Below are 14,767 nucleotides of genomic sequence, written 5' to 3' on the forward strand. Positions count from 1 at the left end.
GCGTGTTTCGTGCAATAATTTCCGGCTGTTGGAGATTATGATTCATCCGTTATGTCAGGTCTTCAGTTTTTACGATGCCAGGAGGATGGGCAATGGGGTTGAACAACGGGACATGTTTGATGGAACTCGATACGAGAGTTTATTCACTGTTTTCGAGGGGCAGCAACGAGTGCTGTGTAAACATTCTATATTATTCCGTGCAATACCTCTTCAGTCTTTTATACAACAGAAATGCATAATTCTGTGAATTTTCAATTTACTGACTGCCTTCCTTTTGATGAATAAACACTGTTATCTTGGAGAAGACAATGGAAAGCCGTAAAGCCTCGTAGTTTGTTCGTTTCTCAATGGAGCCATTGTAATTATTAACATTTATACTTCGGTTCTTTATTATTCCATCTATTATCATCTGAAAAGTCCGGATATACATTCTTAGACTGTGTCCGTAGATATGTATGAGTGTATGGGTGAGTGGGCGGCGGGGGAGGGTAAGGGAGGCGTTACAGATAAGTAAGGGTGAGACTGTTGGATAATGAAAGGGTGAATTAAAATTCCCCTCCTACGTGTGTTATGTACTAGTAAATGATGCACGAAAAGACCACTCGGCAGCACATTTTTTAATGCCCTAAATAAAAAAAACACACGATATTAATGTAAAAGCAATTTCGCACTCGGGTTTCTTTTTATCTTTCATGAAAACGCGAAAACACAATTTACTACTCTCGGAAATTTCATGTTGTGGCTGAACTGTATGAAGTTTTGTGGCCGTGTCGGACAAACCATCACAAACATCTGGCCACAGGTCTGACGACTGTCGTGGTTTTACTACTTGCACCAGCAAACTGGATTACGAAATTTGATTTGGGAATGATTTTAACATTCAATGCTGGTGCATTGTTGGGAATTTCCGAGGGAGTTTGCGGCGACAGTTGTTTGAATTCGACGACCTCACGGCTGGTGGGGTTCTATAGAACCCGAAGACGGGATATGATTCACACAAGAAGGTATTTGATGTTTCATCAGGCTGAGTGGAGACAATAGAGAAAATGGGGAATGTTGATATTTCTCTTGGATCAGAGAAAGGTATTAAAAGTGTGAATTTATTTCAGTAGAAATTTGGTTGATTGGAAATAAATCTATTAAAAAATGAATTATACATATCTTTAAAAAATATAGCATCAATAGTGAAATCATAAAATAAAATCTTTTATGACAGAAGTAAATTTTGTGGGAATACTTTTTCAGATAATAACAATTTCCGTAAACTTTATGGAGTTCAGTCATATATCTTAACTCCATAAAGCATTTTTGATCTGAGAGAATGCTGATTTTTCTCAGTTTGCCTGGAAAATTCTATGGCTCACCAATTTACGAGCGGAATACGCTTAAAATATTCTTACTGCTCTCTAAATTTCATGACACAGAATCGTGGGACTGGAAGAAACCCGTCAAAAACTGTGTATATAGTATTTACTTGGGAGAAAGAAAGGGTTAGGTGAGAAAAGAGCCAGAAAAGTTGTTCCATGTCAAACAAATGTACCTGCGCTCAACCAGGGCCAGAGTACCGATGAAATCATACAAAAATATGGGCATGACTTTGTAAAGTTTGGACGTCACGTAAATTCATTTTCTACTGGCGTTGAATTTACAGGATAGTGCCAGCAGGCTTCTACAAATTTATGCTGCTACAATCCAACTATGCATATTACTCACGAATTGAACAACCGATGAAGCCATTCAACATTCACTACATGTCACTGAAATTGTCCGTAAAATTAATTTTTTTATCCCGACAACACAATTTATTCAATTAAATAAAATGAGATTGCATTTGAGATGCATTCAATAACTGCTCTTGAAATAATTTAACATTAATAAAGTTTGTTGCCAACACTTTAGGGAAACTTATTGTTTATTGTAATAAAAATTCAAACATTTCCTAATTAAATCGTAAGGGAATAAAAAAAGGAGACATTACCCTTAACATTCACTTTTATAAAGAGTACAGGTACTTTGTACCCCCAAACTACATTGCCTAGAACAATGAAGTCCCAGTTCCCGGACCAGGCTTGTATAGTTACAAATTCATACTCCTAAACTCCAACTGCAGATACTACTCATGAATTAAACAACAGTTGAAATGATTCAACGTTAGTTAAATTTATATCAAATTTCTCTAAAGAATCGCAATCATTTAAAAACTGGAAATACAACGATTCAATTGTCCAATAAATCAACATAAAGCCATAGACGAATTAATTATTGTGGTGCATTCTCTATCAAATGGCTAGTGAAAAAAATCAATGATGGTCAGCCATAAAATCGTTTCTTTGTCTGTACAAATTTCACCTGAAAATTCCGCTTCTCAATCTACAAATAACAATTCCCTGTAGAAATGATAAATAAAATCCATCCGTTCTCATCGGCAGATGCATTCAAAATTACAACTCCCCTTCATCCTCATTTCTATCGAAATTCCACATTAGAGGGAAATGAAAATGTAAAATTCCCGTTCACGTAATAAGAGCATAGATACTTCGTAATTGCGCAGGCTCGTGTACTTAGCATTACAGCATTCATTTAATTGTCGGTCCTGCACAGTGTCGCCCCCTTGGTCGATGGAGGATGTCCACAAGGATTCGCTCAAGCGTTTGAGCCGAGGAAACACTTGATATTGTCTTACGCTTGAGTTCCCAGAGTTGTGTTGAGTGTATTTGACGTTATGAAGCACTCACTCTAGCTATCCTCAACTCTCGATAATTAAAGAGCTGTCTTGAATTTTTTTTCCGATATTATTACTCGGTTTTTCTGGAATCAAAGGGTCGAGGAGAAGCTAGAGCATGCGACTGGATCACTTGTTGACCTTCTTTATCCTGCATGGGACCGCCAACGCCGCAAGGATTCAGGCAAAAAACACGAAGGATCTCTGCAACAGGTATGTTAATTCAAAGCCTCGTCTTTTTGCCCACTTTCGCTAGAGAACCTTCAATCACGCATGATTTATTGTCTGTTGGCAGTCCGATTTACTGTGACAGCTTGCTATTGAAGACTGTGCAGCTGGCCAATATATTTCCGGATAGCAAAACATTCGTGGACATGTATCTATTGAACGATCCGAAGATAACACTGGAGAAGTAATTTTACGATATAAGTGTAGACTGATAAGAGCCGGATTTCCTGATTTCTAGAAGAGGCAGCGAAATTTATTTAGCGCATTTCCCGGAGAGCGAGGGCGTGGGGGATGAAAAAAGAAAGACACCCTGCAAAGTCAATCGATAATTCTCTGGTTTTTTATTTAATATTCTAATAATTTCTGGTGAATTCTAATGCACGATGATTTCTTGTAGGACTTTAGTCTCTCGTTCCGCGTGTTTTTCCATTTTTTTGGAAGTCGTGACTTTTAGACAATGACTAATGAAAACTTTTACAATAGTCAGAAATGTATTGTATAGGTGGGGAGCTTTTTGTTGAACGTTGTAAAACTTTTCGTATTTTTTCGAAGCTTTATTTGGATTACCAATCGCCAAATGAACTGTCTAGAACCGTCACGAACTTGCGGAGAAACAGACGTCTCCAATTATATAGAGTGAGAGGAGTTTATTCGAGGTGAGTTAGGAGTCCCTTCGGAGTCTTTCTTTATTTGTCGGGAATTTTAATGAAATATTACGTGACTTTCACAGATGAACTCTGATAGAAAAATGGATTAATGTGAATTACTGTATTTGCCTTATTTTCGCAACAATTTAATGCGATAAATTTCCAAATAACGTACAACATATTTTTGCAACAGTTTTAACTTCAATTTAAGTTTTAGTTTCATTTAGATCGCGATCCCAGAAATCCCGTGATAAATAAGAAAACCGTTAAACTATGGAAAGGGGAAATTAAATAATTCCTCAAGGCTCTGGGTGTTTCCTTGTAAAACACAGTTTCCTTCGTGAAACTTTAATTTTAAAGCCATTATTCCGGAGAAACCGTCAGATTCGCTGCGCACAAATGAGGAGTAACAACTCCTGTTGTGAAAGGTGAAATGGTCGACAATCTCGGTGAGAAATGAAAATGTAATTATTCTCCTATAACAATAACACTGGGAAAATCCTTGTCCCCGCTAGTTTCGACAAGCTGATGTCGGCAACAGGTGGTAAGCCAAACAAAACCCGAGTGGCCCTCTTCGTTAGTGAAAACTTTGGAAAGAAAAATGAACTGCTTGCGTGGGTGCCACCGGACTGGCGACCTAAGCCCAGTATCTTGGACAGAATCGAGGACGAGGGGGTGAGGGAATGGATTATCAAGCTCAATTTCATCTGGAGAAATCTGTCGAGGACAGTTCATCCGGATGTCATGAGATATCCACACAGACACAGTCTTATACCAGTGAAAAATGGATTTATCGTGCCCGGTGGGCGGTTTAGGGGTATTATACATAATTATAATAGTGCACTTCATTGTTTTTTCATCACTCACTCCTTTAGTCTGTTATTATACTGGGAATCCCCGGGCACTGAGAAATATCAGGTCTCGGCATTGTAATCATGTCGATGAATTATTCGGGTTTTTACTCTTGAATTAATTCGATAATTCATATTTTCACATTAAATTCCATGGAGGTTTTAACGTTTAAATAATTCAATTATTAGTAGCAATATGGAGCAGCATTAGATTGACTATCATAATAACTATTTACATTGGTTTCTTACATTTTCCTCAAAAGATAGATTGTCAAAATAAACAAAAAATCAACGGGTTGTCTAACAAATGAAAAAAAATTCCAAATATGGAAAGGTTTGAATAACGAGATTATAAATCATTATCCGATTGTCGTAAAATTTTCCGATAAATGGAGCCAATTAAATATTTTATTTTTTAATATTTCCGTGAATACAATAAAAAGTTTAATTCAATCAAATAGGATTAACTATTCAGGAATGAAATACTCCGAATTCATAGGCTATAATTCCCGACCCCGTAGGTGATGAAAGTTGGAATAAAAAGACTTTTCGTCACAAAGAATCGATTTTTCCCCCTTCAGAATTTTATTACTGGGACACGTACTGGGTTATCGAGGGTCTACTCCTCTCGGGTATGGAAAAAACAGCAAAGGGAATGCTTGAGAATTTTCTGTCAATGGTCGAGGAGTACGGTTTCGTTCCCAACGGAGGGAGGATTTATTATTTAATGAGAAGTCAGCCTCCACTACTCATTCCCATGGTAACTATACCCCTGTAATTCACCAAAAACATCGTTCCACGTACATTTTTTTTGTATTCACACCAGGTGAAGAAATACGTCGACTCTACTAATGATACTAAATTTATATCCGAACACTTGCCACTGCTGGAGAGGGAGTTTCAATATTTTCATCACGGCAAAAGTGTGAGTTTTATTAAAGGGCGTAAAATTTATAGAATGGCCCATTACGTCGTTACCAGCAAGGGACCCAGACCCGAGAGTTATTGGTACGTGGAACACAAATTATACGTTAATATTGTTTTTCATTATTTTTCTCGATCAATACCATTAGTTGGAAAAATATTTTTTCTAATGATGGTTCAGTTACTAATATTTTCTCCCAAAACATGCTCCGAAAAAATTTAATACAAACACCTGGCGAATTCACAACACAATTCAATGGGCTCTCTACTGAACTTTTTTATTAGTTTTTAGAAAATTGATGTTTCTATCCGCTTTATTTTGATTCGATATCTTCCTTAAATTTCTTCAGTTCAAATTCTCCAAGTGTTTCCATTCTATTTGTTCCTTCGTGTCCTCCAGAGAAAATTTAATAAATTCTGTACTCTAAGGAATTCTCTAAAAAGTTAGTTTAGTAGAATTGTATAACAAGTTTACTAGAATTTTCTATTAAATCTTTCGTGCATTCATCTCCGCATGTCGTAACATATCGAGACGTCTCCATCGAAGATAAATGAATAACAATGGATGACATTTCATGAGCTAGAAACATTTTCACCGCTGGAAATATTTGTAAAAAAAACGAAGCCACAAACATAGTTTTATCAATAGGTTTGGGTTGCAGGGAGGACTACGAAGAGGCGCGAAGACATGTTAAACACATAGAGGAACAGATATTTTACGACGGAATAAAAGCAGGTGCCGAGAGTGGCTGGGACTTTTCAGCACGTTGGTTTATTTCCAAAGGTCCTGGATTTGGGAATCTCTCCGACATTTCAACTCGCAATATTATACCAGTCGATCTGAATGCATTCCTACAACGCAATGCACGGCTTCTCTGTGAATTCAACCGAATGCAGGGGAACACTCGAGTCAGTAAATTCCATGTGAATTTTAAAAATGAAGAAAGATGGAACTGATTTTTCTGCTCAAACACCAACAGCAAAATAAATTTTTCTCACGCATGAATATTTTTCGCTTTTGTTCAGAGGGCGAAATTTTACGAAGACATTGCCGCAACGTATCAGCGCGGTATTGATCAGGTACTGTGGAATGAGGATGAAGGTATTTGGCTAGATTACGACATGAAAAATGCACGACCAAGAGATATCTTTTATCCAACGAATTTGACGCCTCTATACACCGGGAGCTTTAATAGAAGTCGTCGTGAAATTTATGCAAAGAGAGCTGTTGAGTATCTGAAGCGCCGGCGAATTGGAGATTTCATGGGTAGGAAGTAGCAGGAAGAGACAAGGCTTTGATTTAATGCTGTATTCTTTTCGATTGATTAGGGGGTACACCGGCCTCACTGGATGAGACCGGACAACAATGGGACGCACCCAACGCTTGGCCGCCTCTTCAATCCATCATGGTCCAAGGACTTCGGAACACCGGAGTGGAGCCTGCTATGAGCGTTGCCAAGGTGCTTGCGACCAGGTGGCTGAGAGCTATGTACCTCGGCTTTCAAAAATATGGAAAAATGTTTGAAAAGGTAATTTCAGTATAGTGCGGAGATGAATAAGTTGGTGCGTCGTGATGTGTGAGGAAATCACTCATTTTGGACATCAGGCTTTTTGTAACTATCTGCAAATATAGAGACGAAATTTTTTTACGAACACATGTTATTTTTAATTTAGAAAATGCAAAATCTGATGACAACTATTTCAGTAGTTAAATGTCGTCCACAGTTTTCGATCAATAAATAATAGATACAAAGGGATAGTTAAAATTTTCTTTGATATTTCTTTACAGATTTTTGTCTAGAAAATTTGTATTTTACTTTTATTCACGAGATAGGGAAAGCAAAATTATTTAACGTTACTACTTGTTCAAGTATGATGCGAGAGAACCGGGGAAATTCGGCGCCGGAGGAGAGTACATCTGCCAGCAAGGCTTCGGATGGACCAATGGAGTGGTTTTTGAATTTTTGGATATTTATCCCAACGTCACTGCCAATGAATTGCTCTGCACAACTTGCTCTGCTGATCTCAATTGAGGCATTGTGAGAGGTAATTTCGCAACTGAATATTACAGTCTGCAGGCTACTATTTGAATTGTTAATTTGATTGAGTCGGGAACAATCATTATATTCAAGAATATATTGGGTTTTTATTTACAAAGTCAGTTTTGGGGCAACTCATGTATTTAAAAGTATTCCATATTTATTTCGGTATTTAAAAATATTTTATTAATCTGTCGTATGTGCATTGATTGAATTATTCAATAAATTGGTCTTCTATTTGTCGCTTTCTCCATTATCATACCCCAGTTTATGAAAATCTTTGAGAACGATATTGAATGTCACATCTATGGATCCCTGGGCTCTCATCCGTGTCACTAAAAAAATTTATTCATCAGTGATAATTGCGGCTGTTATCTATTCAATGTAGCGTGATAAAATCGCAATATATGCAAGTGGCATACAAATATCTATTGCCACAATTTCATTATGTCATTTAAAAATTCAAAAATGTAGAAAAATCTGATTTTCTTCGTTATCCAGAAAGTGGAAACTCTAGTCAATTTTAATCATGTGAAAAATATATAGCGAAGGGAAATATATTTTTGTGGTCCCAATTGATTAAAAATTCAGGACAATTTGATACTGACGTTTAATTATTTAAATGATAAATTGCAATGTCATAGTTTCAATCTCATTTTCTTCGAAATGGGAATGAATGTCGAAGTCAATGTCAAGCAAAGCGATTTTTTTCCAACAGAGTAATTATTATTTATCCGAGATGATGATATTCTGGCAATGATATTTCAAATAGTCGCCCTAATTAGTGCCCCGAGGGTCTGGTAACAAAGTTGCTCAATAATAAAAGGATGCTTGAACATTGAACAGGTAATTTGATATCCTTGGTACCAGATTTTTCCCTCGAATGAGCATGATACTCTTAACGATAGATTAATTACACTCTCGGCCGTTGCCCGATGCCAGTATCGAGGGCTCAATTAGTTCGGGTCTGCGTCCAGTCAGCCAAGCGGCAAACTGTTGGAGTTTTGAGGAAGACTCGGGAACGTAAATTGAAATCCTATGACGTAAAGTTTAAATTATTACGGGTAAGTGTCTCTACAGATAACGATGGTAGAAGTTACTCAAGATAATTTTACTCTTTTACGTGTCTTCCGGACGTTAGGGGCAAACGACATACCCCGTATCCTTTCACGATATCATGTCCAAATACGTCGAGACCGTAAATTGAAAAGACCATTTGAGGCCCTGAAAATGACCCGATAAATAATTTTTCTCATTCATTTCCTCCACTCGATACATTGCTCTCAATTTAATTGGAAAAAAATGAATATCTGGTGCACTTACATCCGTAAGGATTCATCGATTTGAATGTAACATCGAGAGGAAAATTCCACACAGCAAGACGTCGTGCGTCATTTGTACATTTACACATTTGAGTGATTCCTTCTTCAATTCCCTGATTTATAACCATCGATGAAACAAAAACAAATTAAGGGATGGAGGCACACTGTTGAGAATTTATTCTTAATATTCTTCATAGCATTGTTTTTAATTTAACAATCGCTAATATTGCAACGACGTCTTTAATTTTTTACCAGACGTATATTGGGAAAACGTAGGTAAATTTATTCCTGACTATTCGAATAATGAAAAATGCCTATTGATTCATAATCAGGAAAAATCTCATTTCCGACAATAATAATTTCTCAACAGTACAATCACCCCTAAATTATTCGGATTAATAAAATGGAGTACTTACCGCTATAATGCTCCACTCATCCCCAAAGTGATATTGATACTTACAATAAGCATTATCAATCTCATAAAACAGTCCGGATTCAATAGACCCTGTGGCACAAACAAAAAATTCCCCATTTGACATTTTATGTCACCTCAATGTCTATTCAATCAACTCCATAAAGTGTACTCCACCATGACTCCCACTGTAAATAACGCGCTAGCTCACCGGCATGACCATTGTTGTCTCGTATGGTTGCCATGCCAACAACAAACGTACCAACCAAAAGGCGCCCTCTCCCTTCTCCCAATAAATTAAACACACATTTTTCTCCTTTTTCACTTTTATTATTTCTGTTTTGGCTTTTATTTATCCTTAAACGGGAATTCATCACGGCCCGTTAAAGCCATCAAACGTATATCCTAAATGACAATGCATAATCAACAATGTACAAGCTCATTTCATCTCACAATGATCTTTATGTATATAGTCTAATTAAAAAAACCGCTGACATAGAATTTTCATGTACACGATCACCGATTGTATAACAACATAACTGTCAATTTTATAATTTATCTCACTGACGTCGAAAGTTCAGAGAAATCGACGACGAGGCTGATGATGAACACGTCGATACCTCTAAATGCTCAAGACGTCAGATTAGCGCATGATTTTTATCCATAAAAATTCTTTAATTGATGAAGTGAAAAGATATGAAGGCGATTCGATGCTATTATTGTCCTAATACAAATCATATTCTCTTTTTAAAATTCTGAAACGACTCATCATCTTTTCCAGCACTCGGTTGCATTTTCTAAATTATTGCTTCGATAATTTTCTTTCCATCTGACTATGTGCCTTCACCAATTGTTTATAATTACTCTCGAGGACTATTCACCAAGCCATGAACACTGTGAAACTCTTCAAGTATACTTTTCATTAATCATTACTTATCGTTCGCTTGTAATCTAAATATCAACCTACGCGGAGTCGACTGCGTGCTTGTTTGGCTTTCATCAGTGTTCTTTTATTCAATGTATTCTGGTGATGGTGGGTTTTCTAACGGCCACTGGCTATCTCCTTCATACGGTTGAGGGCTGATCCGGCTTTGAACCATCCTATTTGCTGCTCGTTGAGAGTGTGATTGAGAGTAATTTGGTCTACTTTTCCATCTGCATGTTTGATCTCTGCTTTTACGGACTGGAATGAAAGAGTAGAGTCCAATTAGTCTTTGGGAATCGCTTGAAAGGAAAGGATATGGAGATGATTTTTTTTTTTTTACTTTCTCTCTTAATTTCGTATTCAGATTCTTTGACGTGTTTCCTACTTTCATTGAACATTATAACTTCTTCGTGAATACATGTGTCATCTCACATAGTTAAGGCCCTCTATTATTTTGACATATGTTGTGCATTGAATGCAAACGTTTGTCTGTCTATAGAAATTTCAATCCTCGTATTTTAATTGCAATGTAGTATCGGAAAAACCCTGAGCAAATACAAGAGCAATTCCAAAATTGATAAATCGAACTCGTCATTGTGCAATTTATAATGAACTAATAATTGATTTGAATTTTTTTTTCTTATTTTTTATTATGCACTCAAATCAAAGTTAGTGAATTGCGCACAATAAGCTGAATATTTATACCTTCGAAATGTATTATGTGGAATTCTCATTGCACAATGTCCAATAAACGTCAATATGAACGCTACTAAAATAGATGCAGGTGTACTAGATCGTTTTTGTCTCCAAGAAAGTAAAAAATGACATACCGTGATGTTTTTTTTTCAAGAAAATCGTCAATTATTTTTTTCGCCCAGGGAGTTTTCTTCTGGTGTAATATAGATATGACTAACTTTTTCTTTCATGGGGTGAGAGGAGAGATTTCTTGGGAAAGTATTCCTGGAAATTTCATTTCAAACTATTGCATAAAGAGATAATGTCGTACCTTTCCAGGTGCGAGATCCTTCAGCCCCAGAAGGCTAATTTTATCAGTTGGCTGAACCTTGTCATAATCACTGGAATTTGCAAATGTAAGTGGCAGCATACCCTGCTTCTTAAGATTTGTCTCGTGAATGCGCGCAAAACTTTTGACAATTATGGCACGTCCACCAAGATGACGTGGCTCGAGGGCGGCGTGCTCCCGAGAAGAACCCTCTCCGTAATTTTCATCACCAACTGCACACCATCTTACTCCATTTTTCTTGTAATGCCGAGCTACGTCTGGCACACCCGCCCACTCGCTGGTCAGTTGATTTTTTATTTTATTTACTTCACTATTTTCAGCGTTGACGGCACCAATAAACATGTTGTTGGAGATGTTGTCAAGATGACCGCGATACTTGAGCCATGGTCCAGCTGCCGAGATGTGATCTGTAGTGCACTTGCCCTTGACTTTGATGAGGACTGTCAAATCAGTGAGGTCCTTGCCGTCCCATTTGTCGAAGGGTTCAAGAAGCTGCAATCTCTGGGATTTGGGGTCTACGTCGACTTTAACCTTGCTACCGTCAGCTGGTGGGGCATTGTAAGTCTCCTGGCCAGGGTCGAAGCCTCGGGATGGAAGCTCGTCACCATAGGGATTGTCCAACAAGAACTCCTTTCCATCCTTCCCCTTCAATTTATCACTCAGTGGGTTGAAATCAAGTCTCCCAGCGATAGAAAGTGCTGTAACGAGCTCAGGGCTCGTGACGAAGGCATGCGTAGCAGGATTGGCATCGTTTCGCCCCGTGAAATTACGATTGTACGAAGTGACAATAGTATTCTTATCTCCCTTCTTAATGTCTTGTCGGTCCCATTGGCCAATGCAAGGACCGCAGGCATTAGCCAAGACAGTCCCCCCGAATTCTCGGAGAGTCTGAGCAATGCCATCCCTTTCGATGGTAGCCCGAATCTGTTCAGACCCAGGAGTCACGTTGAATGTCGACGTCGATTTAATTCCATGCTTCAAGGCCTGTTTGGCGATGTTGGCGCACCTAGCCATGTCCTCGTAAGAGCTATTTGTGCAGGAACCAATCAGCCCGACCTTGATTTCATTGGGCCAGCCATTTTGCTTGGCAATAGCTCCCAATTTTGAGATGGGGTTAGCAAGATCAGGTGTAAATGGACCATTGACATGCGGCTCCAGGGTCGAGAGGTCCAGCTCAATAATTTGGTCGTATTTAGCGTTGGGATCAGCACTCAGGAGACTAGTTTTGAACATGTCAGCAGCAGCTGCTATGTCCGCTCGTTCAGTTGCCTTCAGATAGTCCTGCATTCTATAGTTGTAGGGGAAAACCGATGTTGTAGCACCAATTTCAGCACCCATGTTGCAGATCGTAGCCATTCCCGTGCAGCTGATGGAGTCTACACCAGGTCCAAAGTATTCAACAATAGCTCCAGTACCTCCTTTCACCGTCAAGATCCCAGCAACCTTGAGGATGATGTCCTTAGGGCTGGTCCAGCCCTTGAGCTCTCCCGTCAACTTCACTCCAATGACTTTCGGGCACTTCAGCTCCCAGGGAATGTTCGCCATGACGTCTACGGCATCGGCACCACCAACTCCAATGCACAGACCACCCAGACCACCACCGTTGGGTGTGTGCGAGTCTGTACCGATCATCAGAAGACCTGGGAAGGCGTAGTTCTCGAGGATGATCTGGTGAATGATTCCTGAGCCGGGGTTCCAGAATCCTACGCCGTATTTGGCTCCTGCGGTTTGCAGGAAATTGTAAACTTCTTTATTTGTGTCCTTTGCACGCGCTAAATCCTTGTCTCCACCTACTTGGGCCTCGATCAAGTGGTCGCAGTGGATTGTTGATGGTACAGCCACTTTTGGGAGTCCTGGGGGTTCGTAAAAATTGAAAATTAATTAGAATTCGTTCGTGAGTGGAATTGAGACTAAAGTACATTCATTGTGCATTGAAACATTTTCATTTCTGAGGCAACAAAAATTTTTCTTTCCTTGAAGAATCTCGAATTAAAAATTCCTAAGTTCAGATTGCTATTTTGTCATACAATGACGGTTAATTTATTCACCAGAGCTGATAAATTGTAACATAGCCATCTGTGCGGTAGCATCCTGCATAGCGACACGATCTGGCCTCAACCTGAGGTAACTCGTCCCTCTGACAATTTCCTGCTTGTCTGGTTCATCGATATGAGAGTAGAGTACTTTTTCGGAGAGTGTTAAAGGTCGTCCCAGTCTGCAATTAATCACAAATTTCGTAACGTCCTCAAAATACATGAAGCGATTTTTTACACAATGAAAAAAAATTTATACTGTGGAACTTTAGTGACAAAAAAATGTTTCCACTGGTGATTAAATTGATTAAAGAGTCGTTCAACCATCGATGATTCATTCACTAACTCTTAACTCTTATCTGCTATATGTAAAGTTTGATTCCATTCGAATTACCTTTTCTTGACAACTCTGAGGTTCTGATCAAGCTTGTCATAGGGAAGGTACGCACTTTGATCGAATTTTGACATTGCCACTTTGGCAGCAGCAAAGCTCAGAGGACTTATGCTGAAGCATCTTTGTTGGATATCAGCAGCGATTCCGGTGAGTCGCTATATAGAAATAAAAATAACATCATCAATCACATGTGATCTTAAATCTTCCTCAATTAATTCTGTCGATCTGTTATCTCTCTTATCACTAAATCATCATGTGGAGGTGCTCTCGATAAAGATATCGACGGCATTTTGCACGATAGGAATGAATACTTTTCCTCGTATCTGAATGGAGAACAATAAAACGTCTTTTTTTACAAAACAGATGTTTGCTCCAATGAATGTCATTTATTCAGACTAACAAGCTGCGAGGTCAGTTTCCAATTATTATAAAAATTCTATATCCTACTTGAAACAAGTCATGCGCACCCATCGCACCTCACATAACCTCAGAATCATACAGCCTTCCTATATACGCAACATTAAAATGTTATGTAAGATTGAGAATATTTTTATTCCCTAATGCAATAGTTGAATTTTTTCGCTCACGACAAACTCTTTGACTTTGAATTTCGACATTAAAATTGTTGGAGAGTAGAGCAGCAGTTGTCTCTTGGCATTTGGCTCCGAAAAACCCGACACAAATCAATACTACCTCAACGATTAATTAGGAAGCTGCCAATAAACAGTAAATATGAAGAGAAAAAAGCTTGATATTTTTATTTTGCGCCAGTTTTTGGGAATACAAGATCAAGTGTCAAGACCTCCTAATCAGGTCGAGGTATCGCAATGATGAAAATAACAGAAATAATCGTAAATTGGACTTTGTTAAAATAAATTGATAATTTGACATTTAAAAATGCAAATGGTCTGATGAAATTAGCACGTGATATTCAAGCATTTAAGACACTTGTGCTCACCTGTGCGCGCAAGATACGAGCGCAATACGACATTGTTGAGTTCTTGATTAAAGACTTTGAATTTTTGAATTCGACGGGTTGAAAATTTCAGAACGTATGCTGCGGGTAAAATAATTTGCTAATAGACAATCTCTATTGTGGCAGTCCTTCTCAAACCGGCCACTAGAGAACTGAATTCAGCTCCACCACCCCAGTTTTTATTCTTGAATGTTAAACGGTCGCGCATGCGCAGTTTTACTGATTATTTGGGCGCGCGGGACGCGGGACGCGAGACGCCGAGTGCTGAAA

At 38.4% G+C, this 14,767-nt stretch overlaps 3 protein-coding genes across 5 annotated transcripts; 1 reads left to right on the forward strand and 2 right to left on the reverse strand.

Moving 5' to 3' along the window:
• Positions 1-2,601: 2,601 nt before the first annotated feature.
• Positions 2,602-7,412, forward strand: LOC135159730 (trehalase-like). 3 transcript variants are annotated; one of them, XM_064115732.1, is made up of 9 exons: positions 2,602-2,935; positions 3,018-3,134; positions 4,113-4,414; positions 5,030-5,208; positions 5,275-5,456; positions 6,035-6,281; positions 6,399-6,639; positions 6,702-6,901; positions 7,244-7,412. In XM_064115732.1, exons 1-9 carry the CDS (start codon positions 2,841-2,843, stop codon positions 7,403-7,405), a joined length of 1,725 nt encoding a protein of 574 aa, XP_063971802.1. In that variant the 5' UTR covers positions 2,602-2,840; the 3' UTR covers positions 7,406-7,412. The 3 variants fall into 3 exon arrangements, with proteins under 3 accessions (XP_063971802.1, XP_063971801.1, XP_063971803.1); XM_064115731.1 differs by having other exon boundaries at positions 2,602-3,134; XM_064115733.1 differs by lacking the exons at positions 2,602-2,935; positions 3,018-3,134 and adding an exon at positions 3,144-4,046.
• A 60-nt stretch (positions 7,413-7,472) lies between these two features.
• Positions 7,473-9,418, reverse strand: LOC135159732 (B9 domain-containing protein 1). The gene is made up of 5 exons (XM_064115735.1): positions 9,150-9,418; positions 8,735-8,846; positions 8,527-8,635; positions 8,329-8,447; positions 7,473-7,746 (listed from the first exon to the last, which is right to left on the reverse strand). Exons 1-5 carry the CDS (start codon positions 9,270-9,272, stop codon positions 7,646-7,648), a joined length of 564 nt encoding a protein of 187 aa, XP_063971805.1. The 5' UTR covers positions 9,273-9,418; the 3' UTR covers positions 7,473-7,645.
• A 35-nt stretch (positions 9,419-9,453) lies between these two features.
• On the reverse strand, positions 9,454-14,657 carry LOC135159729 (aconitate hydratase, mitochondrial). The gene is made up of 5 exons (XM_064115730.1): positions 14,480-14,657; positions 13,522-13,676; positions 13,143-13,309; positions 11,077-12,947; positions 9,454-10,328 (listed from the first exon to the last, which is right to left on the reverse strand). Exons 1-5 carry the CDS (start codon positions 14,510-14,512, stop codon positions 10,188-10,190), a joined length of 2,367 nt encoding a protein of 788 aa, XP_063971800.1. The 5' UTR covers positions 14,513-14,657; the 3' UTR covers positions 9,454-10,187.
• Between the last annotated feature and the right edge of the window lie 110 nt (positions 14,658-14,767).

Source organism: Diachasmimorpha longicaudata, chromosome 2, assembly GCF_034640455.1.
Source record: "Diachasmimorpha longicaudata isolate KC_UGA_2023 chromosome 2, iyDiaLong2, whole genome shotgun sequence".
Taxonomy (NCBI): domain Eukaryota; kingdom Metazoa; phylum Arthropoda; class Insecta; order Hymenoptera; family Braconidae; genus Diachasmimorpha; species Diachasmimorpha longicaudata.

Bases quoted from the DNA above. Each gene is read 5' to 3' on its own strand.
- LOC135159730 (XM_064115731.1), top strand. From the start codon at position 2,878: ATGGGACCGCCAACGCCGCAAGGATTCAGGCAAAAAACACGAAGGATC. The intron at 5,209-5,274 runs GTAACTATACCC...TATTCACACCAG, and splicing joins CTCCACTACTCATTCCCATG to GTGAAGAAATACGTCGACTC. The intron at 5,457-6,034 runs GTACGTGGAACA...TTTGGGTTGCAG, and splicing joins CCCAGACCCGAGAGTTATTG to GGAGGACTACGAAGAGGCGC.
- LOC135159729 (XM_064115730.1), bottom strand. From the start codon at position 14,512: ATGTCGTATTGCGCTCGTATCTTGCGCGCACAG. The intron at 13,310-13,521 runs GTAATTCGAATG...GATTAATTGCAG, and splicing joins CTCAGAGTTGTCAAGAAAAG to ACTGGGACGACCTTTAACAC. The intron at 10,329-11,076 runs GTACGACATTAT...CTTTCATTCCAG, and splicing joins AGGATCTCGCACCTGGAAAG to TCCGTAAAAGCAGAGATCAA.
- LOC135159732 (XM_064115735.1), bottom strand. From the start codon at position 9,272: ATGTCAAATGGGGAATTTTTTGTTTGTGCCACAGGGTCTATTGAATCC. The intron at 8,636-8,734 runs GTAAGTGCACCA...GGTCATTTTCAG, and splicing joins ATCGATGAATCCTTACGGAT to GGCCTCAAATGGTCTTTTCA. The intron at 7,747-8,328 runs GTAATTAATCTA...AAATTTTTTTAG, and splicing joins ATCGGGCAACGGCCGAGAGT to TGACACGGATGAGAGCCCAG.